The sequence below is a fragment of the Ostrea edulis genome, chromosome 4 (genome assembly GCF_947568905.1).
Source record: "Ostrea edulis chromosome 4, xbOstEdul1.1, whole genome shotgun sequence".
Taxonomy (NCBI): Eukaryota; Metazoa; Mollusca; class Bivalvia; order Ostreida; family Ostreidae; genus Ostrea; species Ostrea edulis.
Window position 1 is genome coordinate 37,210,055 of NC_079167.1, and position 18,470 is coordinate 37,228,524.

The window sequence follows — 18,470 nt, forward strand, 5'->3', positions numbered from 1 at the left end:
TTATTATGAATTAAATCCATTGAACAAAATTTATAATTTGTTATAACAAACTGAATCGAAAAATAAATTTTGAAGGGATGTAAATCGACTTCCGTACTTATTTAAATAAAATTATATGGTCAGAATAATTACAGGCTTTAGAACAAAGGGACCTGTCCCCTTTTATGACAACCTTCATATTCCGTTATTTTTACATATAATGCAAGATGAATTGGTTAGGGGGTCCCCCACTTTTTTATTGCATGATTGAATGGTAAGAATGTAAGCTTAATCTGATGAATTGAAGGTATGTAGTGGAGGACGAGTGCTCCCCCACCTATCCACTGATTAAGAAATTCTTGATACGGGAAACATACATGTACATAAATATTGCTATGACATCCTCTCCCCCGGCTCAGTGTGGATGTTCTAAATGGACTCCCATATATACAAATGATGATATTAAAATACCATATTAAAAACACTTGGCCCTGCTTGTTAGATTATTCGATAACAACTTTCAGATTACGTCACAGAAAAACAAAACAAATCAAATAAAAATATATAATGGAATCAAGAGCAAAAATAACTACAATTCGTCACATTAGAAGCGAAAATGAAATGACAAATATAGAATGTTCAAGGTAGTAGTGTGCAATGACAGAATGTAGAATATGATAGAATGTCAAACACAACTTCTCACAGCTAGTTCATATTGCGTATTATTGGCCAACAATCGCGGAAATGCTGTTCTGTTTCTTGTTAAGTGTACACAATCCATTTAACAGAAAAACGATTCACTTCTTCTTTAACAAGTACAGTTGCTCAATAAATGATGTTAAACCCCAAGATCTCTGCCATTCCCCAAATGCATCTCTCTCGTCTATTTTCTTGATGTCCATTTGGGCACCTGACGTTAAATATATAAAGTGTTTATTCATTCTCAAGCAAGTAACTTAGTGACGTGATATTCTCATTATTTATAGAATCCCATCTTTGATGAAAATAAACGAAAGTTTAATTGTTTTACTTCAGCAAAGTCCGAGTGGTCGTTCTGACGTCTATCTATAACAAACTTACCAAAGGTCTTATTCAGATGATCCTCGGTACAATTAAAAGGGGGACCTAAAACCAAGCAGAGAAAGCGTGAACGATAATGAACTTTAAAATATATTTTTTTTTAAATAATATCTTTAGTTAAAAGAAAAAAATTGAGCAGTGGGTAATACGTCTCCATACAATGGTCATTTATATCACACCCCAGTTTTGCTCACAGGCAACTAACGTTTGGACCCACACTCCATTTGTTTCGCCACCATCCAAAATATTAATGTGCAAAACAAAAATAAGAAATAGTCCTTGTTCGTGAATTTTATGTTTATTGTAGATATTTTTCAACTTTAAGCCCATTTATCCGTTACACACTTTTACTGGATTACTGCATTGATTATATATGAAAGTTGAAGATAACGAACAGTGATCAATCTCATAACTCCTATAAGCAATACCAAAAAAAATTGGGCAAACACGGACCCCTGGATACACAAAAGTTGGATCAGGTGCCTAGGAGGAGTAAGCATCCCCTGTGGAGTGTGGGATCAGGTGCCTGGAAGGAGTAAGCATCCCCTGTGGAGTGTGGGATCAGGTGCCTGGAAGGAGTAAACATCCCTTGTAGAGTGTGGGATCGGGTGTCTAGGAGGAGTAAACATCCCCTGTGGAGTGTGGGATCGGGTGTCTAGGAGGAGTAAACATCCCCTGTGGAGTGTGGGATCGGGTGTCTAGGAGGAGTAAACATCCCCTGTGGAGTGTGGGATCGGGTGTCTAGGAGGAGTAAACATCCCCTGTGGAGTGTGGGATCGGGTGTCTAGGAGGAGTAAACATCCCCTATGGAGTGTGGGTCCAAACATTATATGCCTGTAGTTTTGATAAATACATTTTATTTCATATTTTACAAATAATACCTACCAGCAAAGACTATGTGGTCTAGCAGGAATGTGTCCATTAAGTAGATGGTATCGCTGTGCATCATGGGTGTAATCACGTTACTATATCTGCATTTAAATAATAACTGTTGATTGTATGCCACGTGTTCAAATTATTGGCCAATTAGAAAAACAGAGAACAGCATGAAGTACTACTAGCACTCATAAACACTTTATGGTTTCTTACTGTTTTCTCAAAGTCACTGGAATTGCCACAAAGCTCCCTCTATCCCACACACAATCAAATTGACCCAGTATTTTACTGTAAAGAAAAAGCATTACAATGAACTCAAATTAATTTTTCTTTACAAATATAAATACTAAAAAGTGTTTGTGTGGACATAAACCTGTAGTGATCATGTTTTGTTGGCGCTATTTAAAAAGCAAATTTAACAAAAATTCCAATGTTGCATAAGTACAGAAAATTACTCTCCTCTCATATTCTTTTACTGAAGGAACAAAATAGATCAAGATTAGCACACAGAGTAAAATTATCTTATATTTCTGTTCAACATCAGTTTGTAAACCCAAAATAATTTGTCTCCATACATCATCGATGTTGCATGTATACAAACACACCGCTACACCACCTGCACCATTTGTTCACAATACCATGACCACCAGTACTATTTGTTCACAAACACCTCTATACCACCAATACCATTTGTTCACAAACACCTCTACACCACCTGCACCATTTGTTCACAAACACCTCTACACCACCTGCACCATTTGTTCAGAACACCATGACCACCAGTACCATTTGTTCACAAACACCTCTATACCATCAATACCATTTGTTCACAAACACCTCTACACCACCTGCACCATTTGTTCAGAACACCATGACCACCAGTACCATTTGTTCACAAACACCTCTACACCATCAATACCATTTGTTCAGAACACCATGACCACCAGTACCATTTGTTCACAAACACCTCTACACCACCAGTACCATTTCTTCACAAACACCTCTACACCATCAGTACCATTTGTTCACAAACACTTCTATACCCCCAGTACCATTTGTTCACAAACACCTCTATACCACCAGCACCATTTGTTCACAAACACCTCTTTACCTCCAGTACCATTTGTTCACAAACACTTCTATAATCCCAGTACCATTTGTTCACAAACACCTCTATACCACCAGTACCACTTGTTCACAACACCATGACCACCAGTACCATTTGTTTACAAACACCTCTATACCACCTGTACCATTTGTTCACAAACACTTCTATACCCCAGTACCATTTGTTCACAAACACCTCTACACCACCAGTACCGTTTGTTTGCAACACCATGGCCACCAGTACCATTTGTTCACAACACCTCTATACCACCAGTACCATTTGTTCACAAACACCTCTACACCATCAGTACCATTTTTTCACAAACACTTCTATACCCCAGTACCATTGTTCACAAACACCTCTTTACCACCAGTACCATTTGTTCACAAACATTTCTATAATCCTAGTACCATTTGTTCACAAACACCTCTATACCACCAGTGCCACTTGTTCACAACACCATGACCACCAGTACCATTTGTTTACAAACACCTTTATACCACCAGTACCATTTGTTCACAAACACCTCTATACCACCAGTACCGTTTGTTCACAAACACTTCTATACCCCCAGTACCATTTGTTCACAAACACCTCTACACCACCAGTACAATTTGTTTACAACACCATGGCCAAAAGTACCATTTGTTCACAACACCTCTATACCACCAGTACCATTTGTTCACAAACACCTCTACACCATCAGTACCATTTTTTCACAAACACTTCTATACCCCAGTACCATTTGTTCACAAACACCTCTTTACCACCAGTACCATTTGTTCACAAACACCTCTATACCCCAAGTACCATTTGTTCACAAACACCTCTATACCACCAGTGCCATTTGTTCACAACACTATGACCACCAGTAACATTTGTTCACAAACACCTCTATACCACCAGTACCATTTGTTCACAAACACCTCTATACCACCAGTAACATTTGTTCACAACACCTCTATACCACCAGTACCATTTGTTGACAAACACCTTTATACCACCAGTACCATTTGTTGACAAACACCTCTACACCACCTGTACCATTTGTCCACACATATACACCTCTAATGATAGTAAAACTGTTTAATTACCTGGAAATCTTGAAGAAATCACAACAATAAATGGTTAATTTTCTGTTATCTGTAGCCTAAAGAGAGAAACATAGTTTTATGATCAATATTTTCAGGAGGTTACTTCCAAACATTCCCTTTTACAAATCTTCATCATCATAAAAGACTAAATCAAGACATAAACGATGGTGCCCATGCCATTTTTATATTCCAGTAGAATTTTTATTTTTAAAAAAAAAAACCATAAATTTCAAGCAAATGTTGAGAGGGGATCAAAGCCACGTTATAAACTTTGAAAATCATTGACATCTTGACATAAAAATTCAGATTAACCTTTGAAAATACAAGTACTAAAAAGGAAGACAATTTTATTTGTAAATTTCACATATCATTCAAACACAACATTCACTTTAAATAAATTTCTGAATACATTCATCTAATGATTCAATACAGATATTACATTACACAGTATAGAAAATGAGGAATAAAAACGCGTAACTCACTCAAATGACTAAATATCTGGATTAGCATACCCAGACATCCACACATTATCATGATATTGACATTTAGAATTCATCTTTCCATCCAGTCATAAAGAAATGTCAGCTATATACAATTCATCAGAAATTGAAAGTACATGTAATAGCAAGTTAAAAGGTTCTGTGGAATATATACGATTGTATTGAAACGAAACTAGTTTACTCATCTTGACATCCGTAATTGAAACCTTTAATTATTTCTCTCCTCCTCGACATTATCAAGGTTTGTTTTTTTTCATTTTTACCAACTGAAACAGGACAGTGATATTTATGAAAGACTCGGTGGGGTTTTTTTTTTTTGGTGTGTGTGTTTAATGCATATATGAAAGACTCAGTGGGTTTTATTCTGGTGTGTGTGTGTGTGTTTAATGCATATATATATATATATATATATATATATATAATCGAAATCAAAACTAAAAGGCAGCTTTCGTGTTGCATCTTATTTTTAATTTCGGTATGTAAAGACCGAACACTGAGAATTTTTACTGTTTGGAGATTATTTCTACTCACTCTGAACACACAGATACTCAAGGTTATTTTCCTAATGTACATTCAATAACGATATTGTGAAATGATTTGGATTCAAGATTCTCAGTATTGGCTCCTGCTGTGACCTGTGTGTACTTAACTGTACAGAAAACAGAATTCGCACCTGCTCACTGAAATGAACCGGGAGAGGGGGTCTCTCTTGGAATAAGAAAATAACTGTCAAAAGGCCACAAGATGATCTCAAAATGCACAATCACGAAGGCTTTATAATTCATTATGTCATGACGTCATTGCTTTCGATTTATCGAACGACAATTTTAGATTTAATCCCATGTTATTTCTTAATCAACGCAGTTATTAAACTACTAACCGTAATAACTTACAAACAAAATAAGTACTTAGTGTAATATTAAAGGAGAAGATAAAGGGTCTAGCTTATATAGCCCCCGTCTTGAAAGGTCAGCATGGACAAAATCGTAGATCATCATTTAGTAAACCAGATGACGTCTATCTCAAAATAAGGATTAGTTTTTACATGTGATATATTCAAAGTTCACAGGAATAATAAAGTTAGAAAAATGTCGAATTTCCTCATTTTTGGCCACAAAAAAAAAAAAATTGAACCCAACCTTAAGTCAGAAAATTCTTAAAACCGCATATTTTGTACACCCGCATCATCTGCAACTTTGGTATTAAAATGGAACATAGGTAAACTTTGGATCATGAATGTAAGTACAAGTCACGGGTTTTTCACAGAGGAGGGTTTCAGAAGAAAATGGCTTATTATTGTTAGTCCACTACCAGTGAAACCGAAGGGGACTGTATGGGGTTTCCTTTTCTGTCTGTCCGTCTGTCAGTTAGTCCCACTGGGGTCTCTTGATTTTTTCACCATGCTTTGAGTTAGGAAGTTGAAATTTGAATTTGAATTTAAGATATATGATTTACTGATGTATGCTTACGTTACCGGATTTTTGTCCTCATGCTTTGATTTTTGAAAGCTGAGTTTTTGTTGGAATAATTCAATTGTAGCAAAAGTAAAACTTATGGTGTATCTACTCATATCAAATTCCAGATTCCTAAGTTAATGCACTACACATAGAGAAAAGGCCAGAAAAGCACGCTCGGCACAACTGGTAAAATTCAGTTCACCGTGACGAAACTTCAACTTAATCTGTAAACATATATTACTAAATCATACATCAACTTTCTGCTTCCAAAAACAATGCATGGTGAAAACAATCATACATCAGTAAATCATATATCACTGGTAGTGGACTAACAATAATAAGCCATTTTCTTCTGAACCTCTACTCTGTAAAAAAAAAAACAAAAAAACAAAAAAACAAAAAAAAACAAAAAAAAAAAACCAACTGTGACTGAGATAGTTACGTTCGTTATCTTAAAACAAATTTGACTTCACAGTTTTTAATCGGTTTGAAATTAATTGAAAAATGGGGAATGGGGGGAAAAACACGTTTTCGGATTTCGAATTAAGATTTAATGCTAATAGCTTGATGCTGCCGCCTTTCATAACATAAAACCTTCATTAAAACTTTGAATAAAAAATGCCTTGTCATATCAGATTACTAGAATCACACAGCTTACATATGAACATAAGTGCTTAAGCTACATGAGCCTATGGTCCAGTTTTAAATTAACTTTAACTTATTTCAATAGTCAACGTTCATTCAGCTAGACTATTAATATCGTCTTGAAGACCCTTTTAATTGAAAATGAAGGTCAAACATTGTGTAATGAAAATTATAACACCTAATCCTGGTGAATAGGCATTTTTGACTTTTGTACTTTTAAGTAATTGATTTTCTTTAAAGAAAATCGACATCTTTGATACATATCAATAAAATCCTTCAACGTTTACGTACAGTAATTTCCAGTCAGACTTACCGAGATCATTTTCATAAATCTATTCATTGAAAGCTACATATATTTAACCGTATTTTTCGGGTGTCGGGGGTCAAACCAAACAAGTTTACTGTAAAGAATGACAGAAAGCAGTACAGGTGTCCTTAAATACCAATACCTCTCATTTAGTTTCGTACGATGACAATCAAAATACAGGTATGCCCTTAATCAGAGCGAAGTCAGACTGGCTTCATTTCCTCTACTTGTTCTACTCTTGTTTTCCAACAAATCAGTATCACATGTTATACTTCAAAAAATAAAATACACGAGGGTATGAACTGGGACGCTTCACGCCGACATACGGTTACTTCATGAAGCACGTTGCAGTTCATACCCTTATGTATTTTCAAAAATGAAGTTTTATTTCTTATACATGTATTTACATTCTACTTTCATTTCTTCATTTCTGTTGGAATTCTCAGCGGTTAAAATAAACACACTATGTCTTTGTATTCATACGTGCATTTTTTTTTAAATATTGCAACGCATTAATGAAGAAATAGCTACCATTACAAGTTAAAGAGATATCAAAGGCAAAATAATTGGAAATGTAAATATATGAAAATGTTTGTCTTCATTATCTGAAGAAAAGAAATCTTACAGTTCAATTTTCTCAACTCTCCAACTGATACATGAAAACAATGCTCAAATTTCCAGGAAATAAAATGATTTCTTTTTTGGCCATAAATGGCCATAGAGCACCCGTCAGATTTTTTTCTTTATTACCGGCAAGCGATAAAAAAAATTTATTTTATGAAAGTAATTAATAGATCCTTGTAATTCATATTTTGCTTCAATAACCTCAATTGTTTCTTCATTTAAAAAAAACTTATGTTATGTTCTTTATTGAAGTTTAATGATTTATCCATTGAAGATTCCCTTCCTCCCGTGAGAGATCATAACAATGTATAAATCACAAGCATCAGATCACTCCCTTGAATTCAAAATAATTCTCTTGTCGAATTCTCCTTCTTCCTGTATCGTGCAGGGCTCAAAGAGCATTATTGCACAATGGGTTAAAAGGTCACAACTTACTTATGACAATAAGTAGCTGAAATTTTGGAGTTATCTCCCCTACCTTGAAGACTTTACCGCTACATTCTGTAAGGTCCGTGGTGGTGTATGGTATATTTTGTTCCTGGAAAAATTCCATGCAGCCCTTTTCTGCACACTCTAACCCAACTACATCGTGTCCTTCATCCGAAAGCCTGTAGAATTGGAACACCCTTTCCATATTTAGAATATTTTCAAAGTTGTATGATTTTTTAAAAAGTAGTCATAACTAATCATAAAATATGATTGGTCAAGATCTGGCGTCATTCTTACAACAAACTCACGTTTACTTGTAAATTACAATAAATGTAGTGTTGCACATACATTTTCATGTCCACCGCCTTTCCACATAGTGGTAAGAAAATTCTGAGATTCTTCCTTTGTCCTGTGAGCGTATCGTAATGTTTAGAAAGCATCCTGCAAAGGAAATAGAGAGAGAGAGAGAAAATTATGCTATGTTAGATAAGCAGTTTTACCAGAACAGAATGTTTTATTCAAACTTTCATGATTTTACTGTTGTAAAAGAGACTCGATAAACTTTATCAGGCACACAACGAAGGATGAGGAAATTGTGGCTTATTCTGTAGATTAAATCAATATCATATCTAGCAATGACAGGAAAGGTACATCTTTGTGAAGAAAAATCGAGAATAGTTTTGTAGAATTTAGGGTCGTTCATTTAAGAAATGAAATATCATTTTTAAAGTTTCATTGGGATACAACATGAAGTTCGTCACGTGATCATGAATCATGTAACGTCCGAAGGGTCAATTCTGCCTCCATTTACCAAAGTCATCGTATGAATCCGTCATATCGTATTAGTTGCAGCTCTAGTTGCGGATGGCATTTAAATCAAAACAATTGAACGGTATATCTAATGTTTCTGAAATTTTATCAATTAATGAAATTCTTGTCTGTTTTAGAATAAAATCTATAAAAATATCCTGATGCGTGTATTTGTTTTGTTTCTGTTATGATATCACGTCATTGCGTAAGCAAGAAACCAGGTGAATGTAGTGCAATGGCCCCAAATGATTATATTCCTACGCAAGAAAGTCTGATCACGTGACCCACTTCTTGTCATCAAAAATCGAATGTCAATTTCGTTAGTATTGTCTATGGCAACTCCTTTTACTATTTATTCGTAAAATAAGATATCTTTTTGAATAAGAGATATCTCTTAACACTGGAGAGATATCTCTATTGATTGTAGAGATATGTCTATAAGTTAGAGAGATGTATTTTTAAGCTAGGGAGATCTCTCTTTCTCTTTGAGAGATATCTCTTAAAGCCAGAGAGAAAGATATATCTCTCTAGCGTAAAGAGATATATCTCTATCAATCTAAAAAGAGATATCTTTTTAGGTTAGAGATATACCTCTATTTCAATTTTTAAAAAGAGATATCTCTAGATTTTCAAAAAGATATATCTCTTTAAGTTAAAGAGATATCTCTTAAATTTAAACAGATTTTCCCCCGGTGATCATAATGACTTCTCCCTGTTGCATTGCCATTAATATGATGTAACCTTTATCTTTTAACCAATCAAAATACTTCTAGTGTAAAAATGGCGGAAAAGGTTGAGGAGGTGGTTGGGGTAACATTATCAAGTTGCCGAGAGGCTGATCCTAGCCATGGTAATTTAAATATCTAATATAGTATGTATAGATATTATATCTATATCTAATCTAGTAGTATAGATATTGTACCTGCAACATTTCAGAATATAAATATAACTAGAGTGCGAAATAACATCTGAATATAGATATGGAACATACGGATGAATCTTCGGCATGTGGAATTGTGTATGAGATTTTCCCCATCTGTAGCTCCAGTCTTCTGGCTTCATATTGGATATGTCCTCATAGTCACCAAACTGGTTACGTTTTCTACTCTCTGTAATTAAAGAAAAGATGACTTGTTTTGATAATAAGGTTCCCAGCGTAGTATGGGGTCATGGGATTGGTTTAAGGTTTACAGCGTAGTGTGGTGTCATGGGATTGGTTTAGGTTTTACAGCGTAGTGTGGGGACATGGGATTGGTTTAGGGTTTACAGCGTAGTGTGGGGACATGGGATTGGTTTAGGGTTTACAGCATAGTGTGGGGACATGGGATTCGTTTAGGGTTTACAGCGTAGTGTGGGGACATGGGATTGGTTTAGGTTTTACAACGTAGTGTGGGGGACATGGGATTGGTTTAGGTTTTACAGCGTAGTGTGGGGACATGGGATTGGTTTAGGTTTTACAACGTAGTGTGGGGGACATGGGATTGGTTTAGGGTTTACAACGTAGTGTGAGGACATGGGATTGGTTTAGGTTTACAGCGTAGTGTGGGGATATGGGATTGGTTTAGGGTTTACAGCGTAGTGTGGGGACATGGGATTGGTTTAGGGTTTACAGCGTAGCGTGGGGACATGGGATTGGTTTAGGTTTTACAACGTAGTGTGGGGGACATGGGATTGGTTTAGGGTTTACAGCTTAGTGTGGGGACATGGGATTGGTTTAGGTTTTACAACATAGTGTGAGGACATGGGATTGGTTTAGGTTTACAGCGTAGTGTGGAGTCATGGGATTGGTTTAGGTTTTACAGCGTAGTGTGGGGACATGGGATTGGTTTAGGTTTTACAACGTAGTGTGGGGACATGGGATTGGTTTAGGGTTTACAGCGTAGTGTGGGGACATGGGATTGGTTTAGGGTTTACAGCGTAGTGTGGGGACATGGGATTGGTTTAGGGTTTACAGCGTAGTGTGGGGACATGGGATTGGTTTAGGGTTTACAGCGTAGTGTGGGGACTTGGGATTGAGATTTACAAGACTGGTTGTCGTAAGAAACACCCAATCTTCTTTAACCAGGAACAAGGGACAGGCTTTAATGGTAAATGACAAATAAGGGGTACAGTAACGAGGGGATAAAACTCCATTAATGATGACGCTGTCACATGTTTCCTTTTCTTTGGATAAATGTTTATAATTGCAAGGATCAGTAAATGACACTACATGTCAAAATATTTTCCCATTCAAACACATGTTAGTGAACTACCATTATAAGGGTCAAATGGTTTAACTTCAACTGAAATAGAAATAGCTTGCGTGCATGGAGTAATTACAGGCTGCCATCGTTCTTAAATATCTCATTTGTAACTGTCAGGGTTATGAGGCAACTTTTTTCGGAAATTTTCGACAGTAAATTAAATAGCGTTTTGGTCTACGTAATTACATGGTTTGGGGGGAGAATCTGCAAATTCATCGTGATCGAGAATTCTGGTGATACATACGCTGCATGAGACACGCCTTTTCCTGCGGATTTTGGCCCTCTAAATGATTCAAATCTCTGTTAATATTTAAATAGAGTTTTGAAAGTCAGCAAAGTTTTTCTCCCAATTTCAATTGCTTTTCTATTTGTCATTTATGATTTGTGAACTGATGATATGTTAGATACGCTTTTCAGACGGAAAATTGATTGATACGGTATGAAAATCTATAGCTGATGAACAAAACATGCCCGGTTGCGTAAGAAAAAGCCATAATGGAATCACATTGTACACTTGTATTTAAAAATTTAATGCATTTAGAAGTTTCTTCATCCATATTTCATGGCATGAAGAACAATATACACACTAATATATGTGGTTCTACTGGTTAACTTTGCATTAGTAGATCAAAAGATGTCTGCTGAAGAATATTGGAAAGACACGGTTTTTAAAAACACTTACAGGTACAATACTTTTAAATGGAGTGTGGCGCAGAGTTTATTTAAAGTTTGAATGGAAGCAACAGAAAATATCTTGTCATATACCGAAACATGTAAAAGTACACGTATTTCATAAGCGAGTGAATAAAATACAGCAACAATGTATTCGACTTGTTTCTGCATTGACACTAACATATATACTTAATAAAATGGTGCGATTCAAAAAAGAATCGCATAACAATAACAATTTGCGACCTCGAAAGTTCAAAAACTTATGTATGTACAGTAACAATCTACATCTCAAATAGTTTAGAAAAAACTCTCGCAAATGGTTGTCTACGATTTCAGTGTACGATTTCATGTTTTAATTTTATTGATTATTCACCATTATTTCTGCATTACTTTCCAACTCAATGAATGAAATGAAACCCCGAAGTAAAACAACCGGAGAAAATCAAAGTCAGTGAAAAACCAACAAAAACTCAGTAGATCAAAATCCGACAAATACTCAGTAGATCAAAACCCGACAAATACTCAGAAGATCAAAATCCGACAAATACTCAGTAGATCAATACCCGACAAATACTCAGTAGATCAAAACCCGACAAAAACTCAGTAGATCAAAATCCGACAAATACTCAGTAGATCAAAACCCGACAAATACTCAGTAGATCAAAATCCGACAAATACTCAGTAGATCAAAACCCGACAAATAATCAGTAGATCAAAACCCGACAAATACTCAGTAGATCACCCGACAAATACTCAGTAGATCAAAACCCGACAAATACTTAGTAGATCACCCGACAAATACTCAGTAGATCAAAACCCGACAAATACTCAGTAGATCAAAACCCGACAAATACTCAGAAGATCAAAACTCGACAAATACTCAGTAGATCAAAACCCGACAAATACTCAGTAGATCACCCGACAAATACTCAGTAGATCAAAACCCGACAAATACTTAGTAGATCAAAACCCGACAAATAGTTAGTAGATCACCCGACAAATACTCTGAACTGGCCCCATGACTATTGGAATATCAATATGAAGGCAATATAAGACGCTGATCCCAGGACTATTGGTATATCAATATGAAGGCAATATAAGACGCTGATCCCAGGACTATTGGTATATCAATATGAAGGCAGTATAAGATACTGATCCCAGTCAGCAGCAAGTCAACCAGTTCTTCAGGCTGATCCCGAGAATGGACAAACACAACACAGTGCCTAAGCTAATCCCAATAGATAACAAGCTTAAGACAACCCACGGGCTCTGGATATTGTCACAGAAGAGTATCTACCTACTTACATGACCAAGGCGACTTCCAAGCTAGCGCAACATAAATTATTTCCTCCGTGTTAAAAGATTAATAAGATACCCCAGTCACACTCAGAATCAGCAACATAAACTACTTAATCTTTACTGAACTCAGAATCAGCAACATAAACTACTTAATCTTTACTGAACTCAGAATCAGCAACATAAACCACTTAATCTTACTGAACTCAGAATCAGCAACATAAACCACTTAATCTCTACTGAACTCAGAATCAGCAACACAAACCACTTAATCTCTACTTAACTTAATCTCGGTAGAGATTCGGCTCGGCTGACTATTTGGACTGACGTCTTCACCGAATCTCGGAGCAGTCCTTCATAATTCATGTCTGGAAATTTACTTTCAGTTTCGGCCGGTTCTAGCTATTGATGTGCACTTAGCCGACGATCACCATACCCTCTCACTTACATTATATATAAATGTACAACCACTACCAATCACGGGGAGCGATCCCAGGTCGCAGCGGTAAGCAAGAGCGCTTCCTGTGTTACCCGGACTCCCTTGACAACATTTTGTTGTTGTTGTTGTTGTTGTTGTTATGAATAATTGATAATTCATGGAAAATATAAACTTTTTTTCAGTATCATAGTTTACCAATTTTTTTATTATCATTTTATCAAGTGAATAAAATTCCTCCAATATATATATTTCTATCATGCGCAAAGTCTGATTAGATAAATACCTCAAATGAGGTTGGAGCTACCTTAAAAATCAAACTATGAAAGAGGCTAGCTGTTTCTTAATTCTAGTAGCACGTGATCCACAATGATCAAAATCTCTCGATTTATCATCTAGCATGCTCAAACTGTCCTGATGTATTTAACACAAGCATATAATTATAGATTATAAAAACGTTTGATTAAATTATGTTGATATCTAAATGAAGTGAACCACAATTCATTTTCATATTTTAAAAAAGTCTGTAATTTGAAGCAAAAGCCTTTCAAAATTTTGCAATGTCGATTTCCATTGTAATGTCACAAGACAGCCAGCTGATCGTGAGAAGGGCTCTCCTTATTAATGATAAGTAGTAACTTGGGGGAAAAAAGAACTGAAAGAATCGTCTTTCGTTTTGTCTTGGAGGTGATGATATCTTCGAAAAAGCCCTCATGCAATGTGGTCGTTGACCTTAAACATAATTAGCTATCGTGAGATTGCAAAAAGACTCTTGGATTTTAGTTAGCAGGGGGTGGGTTAATTTCCAATGTCTCGTCATCTACAATTATGAAATTAAATTAAATTCGTATCGTAATTTTCGATCGTGCAACGTTGATATCAACAACTCATCGGTGACCGACTTACTTATTACCGATATGCCCTTTAATTCTTTGATCAGTCGGAGTTAAATAAAGCCGTCCCTAATAGATTGGTTTTTTGTTAATCTTATTATATCATCTCAATTTAAATGTATTAAATATGGTTTAGAATTAAAGAAGTGAAAATGCTTTGTCGGTACGAACTAATGTAAAATAGGAGAATACGTGCGCTCTGAACGTGTTTCTCAATTACAGCTAAGTAAAAAGAAAACTAAAGCCTTTTAACTGTCACTTGACACGACGTCTCTTAAAATTTACGAATTAAAACCCTGTAATCATTCTTTAAGGAACTTACACTGTTTTAAAGGGAGATTAACTTTAAAAGAAAAAATAAACAAACTTTTGCTGAGTCACGAAAGAAATTTCGACAGGCAGTGTGGAGAATTTATTTTAGAACATAAAACTTCAATAAATGCTGTGTCATGGTGTCGATCGACGGTTTCCCTTAATCTCTCAGTCTTCCCTATCACGTCTTCCAAAGAAAACGGTTCTTTGATTTGAACAATCTATGAATGAAATGCAACAGTTTAATTGAATTACTTTTTGCATGGTAGGAAGTCATTTGATTTGTGGTATTGCTTGGAGCTTTATGCTTCAAAATATACAGTTACACCTTATGTCACATTAAACAACATTAAATAGTCTCAGAGTCTAAAAATTAAACCCTATGCTCTTTGGGTGTGTCGTTACATCCCATTTCATTTTAAAAGCCTGGTATTCAACAAAATTTAAATCTTTTTTTTAAGGGGTGTGTATGTATGTGATGTTGATGTCAAACCATCACCCTACATGACAATGTTTCATGAAAACATTTTGATTTCACATTCCGTGTATTTTCTAAATGAAAAATTTAAGATAACGAACGAACAACCTCATAAATCCAATAAAGAATACAAAATTGAGAGCAAGGCAAACATGAACCTCTCGACACACCAGAGATGATTTGACTTTACGAGATATCAAGTGTGAAAACTAGCCAACTTACACTTGAAATGTTAGCGGATAATGGATTTGTCATTGAATTTCTTTTTGGTTTCTCCATCTTCAAGTAGTTATATGTTTTTTAAAAAAACATTCTACTAACCTTTATTTTATTTTTTTTAAATGAATTAGCACGGGGATAAGCTGTAACAACTTATATGGTCAATGGTAAACAGTACGGATTTCTGTCTCCGAAAGTAAAAGATCATTGTGAAAATGAGGAATTCAGATAATGGTAACAAATACTATACAAAACCTTATTTTGGTTGCAGTTTAATTTTCACTACACAATGTACTAGGGGAAATTTCGCACCCTTTTTGATTTCGTCCCCATCTTTTAACTTTATAATAGAAAATATCTTGTGCGATTTTGTTTCTTCCGAACCAAATGCTGAGATGATGATATGCTGAGAATGATACTTTTGATATACATGTAGTGAGCTCCACGACCCTTTCTTACCAATCAAACAAATCACACAGAGGTGTATTTACTATTTCTGAGAAAACGTGGACCTTTTTTTTTACTTGAAGAACTCAGTATTCATTCTTAGCAGTAATTTGAGGATAGATATATTCCTGGTTGAAGCTATTTGTTTTATAAGTGTACATTTGACAATGCGAAATCACCAAATTACACCCCCCCCCCCCCTTTGCGATGGCGACTTCATAATAATTCAGCATGCAGCCTTCTGAAAACCAAAATTGTCGAATCAGCCTGCAACTGTCATTTGTTAATTCCATTGATTTTCGTTCTTTGTATGTCTCTATTATGCATTATTTATTCTAGGTTTGAGTGTTGGTATTTAAAATTTTGTGGATTTAGAATTTTGTTCAAATAGCAGCTGAAAGCTGCAATAATGTACTAGTAATTATTGCCGGATAACCGTTTGTAGCATTTTAAGAGATTTTTTTTTAAACTTAATTATTCAGTAACGCGATCTTTTCATGCTTTTGCCAAAACTTATATATTATGTACATCGTATACTCGTAATAAAGAAGAAACTTGCTGATTTAATTACATTGTGTCAATGATCCCTATCAATATTTCTGTCTGGCAAACTTTACCAAGGAAGAATGGGGTTAACAAGGTTTCAAGGTCTATCGATTTGAATGCTGAGGATAATTTGGTAGATAATAAAGTTCAATATGTAGTATGTATTTCGCAGTCGTATCGAAATGCAGTGGAATGAACTGATTTTTAAAAAAAATTATTCAAACGGGGATTGTAATATTTGACCATGTTTTTTGTCAATATTTACATTCCTATTTTCACAGGTAAGACTGTTTACAAGGTTAAAGTCCAGGGCTACGGATATAAAGGAATAATAACATTTGACTAGTTCCCGATTAATTCCTTCTGCTGAGTCATTCCCTCAGACAAATTGCACATACCTAATTAATGGTCATCATAAATAAACGAACACTGGAACCGAACAAATTGAAGGAGAAAAATGTACTTACCGTCGTTGGCCCCATTCATGTTGTACTGTTCTTCCGTAATCACTTATTATCCGTCTGGTGACAATGTAAACAGTGCGGTTTCGTCGGATGACCTTTCTCGGCGACGGTACACTGGGTCTAATTCAGTCGTCCCTTCCGTACGTCCGTTCTCCTTTAAGAATTGTATCCTGAAATCTCCATATTTACATTTTATACGCAAATAAGAACAGCTGTTAAATCACAACAAGCTCAATGCATTTGTAAATAAGAGAGTAAGGATTTTCTTCTCGACTGAATATTGCGGTCAATATATTCGATACATTTAATTGAATGTGAATTACGACAAAATATCAAAGGTTCGATTTCAAGATTAATTTTTTATTATAACATTAAGTTTGGTACATAACCTACTATCAAAAACATATCAATGAATGTGATATATATATATATATATATATATATATATATATATATCACTAAAAAGAACGCATATTGCACCTACCTTAAGCACATGCAGTCTGGTGTGGAACTTTTTGCTCGGTCGAATTTAAAATATTAATACCGTTATAAGTGACTCCCTTGTAAACATAACCCTAGATGGATCGCGATTGGTCGACTGACCAATTGCTTGGAGGAAAGGCAATCTATGCTAAATATGCTTGTCATTCTTTCACGGATTTCCTTCTTTTTCTCCCTTGATTTTTGTGCAGAAGATTTTAATTTCACACAAAGGAATGTTTATAGATCGATCACATTTTGTTATAATCACATGCAGCTTTTGCACAGAAGTGATCGTGACCTAATATTATTCCTAGTGATTTTCCTTATTGCTGAGTCACTATCAATGTGTTTGGTTTATTATCTATCTTCGTGTCTTTTTTAACTACAGTATTTCAAATACATTAATTTCCTTCACACCCTGCCTTCCTGATTGCCATGTTCTCTCTCTCTCTCTCTCTCTCTCTCTCTCTCATTTATTTTCATTAATGCTTGTTGAATTTGAATATCATACATTTATATTTACATCAGCATGCACATATATTCATCGTGTGATTTGTTATATTACCTGTAAATTTATTTTCATAAAAAATATAGATAGCATATGATATACTTCTATCATACAAATATATTTATCATACAATGTGATATAAAATGATGTAATTTCTATCATAAAATATGTATCATATAATATGCTATCGTATTTCTATCATATAAATATATTCATCATATGATTTGCTATATATATATATATATATATATATATATATATATATATATATATATATGTATATATATATACATTCCTGAAGAATTGAATAAGCTAATCGATTAGCTTATTCATTTCTTAATATTAATGAGATAATAAATAGAAGTGGCTACCATCGTCCTATATGAAAACCAAACCGACATGCCCTCCACTATAGTGTATTCGGGGCTCATAGCCAAAACGGCGATATTTTAGTCACTGATGTTTGTAGATAAAATATTATCTGTATCTTAAAGCATCTAGAAAAATCGTTCTATTTCCTAGAAATTATATACCTTTCGGTGATTAAAACGTATACAAACTGTT

General features: G+C 35.0%; 1 protein-coding gene across 3 annotated transcripts; it reads right to left on the reverse strand.

Annotated features, from left to right (window-relative positions):
• Positions 1 to 529: 529 nt before the first annotated feature.
• On the reverse strand, positions 530 to 17,601 carry LOC125671202 (probable thiopurine S-methyltransferase). Of its 3 annotated transcripts, none has more exons than XM_048906730.2 (10): positions 17,400 to 17,601; positions 16,919 to 17,069; positions 9,901 to 10,018; positions 8,448 to 8,540; positions 8,149 to 8,278; positions 4,138 to 4,193; positions 2,149 to 2,223; positions 1,945 to 2,030; positions 1,060 to 1,104; positions 530 to 889 (listed from the first exon to the last, which is right to left on the reverse strand). In XM_048906730.2, exons 2-10 carry the CDS (start codon positions 16,935 to 16,937, stop codon positions 777 to 779), a joined length of 735 nt encoding a protein of 244 aa, XP_048762687.2. In that variant the 5' UTR covers positions 16,938 to 17,069; positions 17,400 to 17,601; the 3' UTR covers positions 530 to 776. The 3 variants fall into 3 exon arrangements, with proteins under 3 accessions (XP_048762687.2, XP_048762685.2, XP_048762686.2); XM_048906728.2 differs by having other exon boundaries at positions 16,919 to 17,085; XM_048906729.2 differs by having other exon boundaries at positions 16,919 to 17,092.
• Between the last annotated feature and the right edge of the window lie 869 nt (positions 17,602 to 18,470).

What these genes read in the sequence shown, in the direction of transcription:
- LOC125671202 (XM_048906730.2), bottom strand. An exon ending in CACATGCCGAAGATTCATCC is followed by an intron (nt 8,541 to 9,900) that starts GTATGTTCCATA and finishes TTTCCTTTGCAG; the next exon opens with GATGCTTTCTAAACATTACG. An exon ending in CCAGTGACTTTGAGAAAACA is followed by an intron (nt 2,031 to 2,148) that starts GTAAGAAACCAT and finishes ATTTAAATGCAG; the next exon opens with ATATAGTAACGTGATTACAC.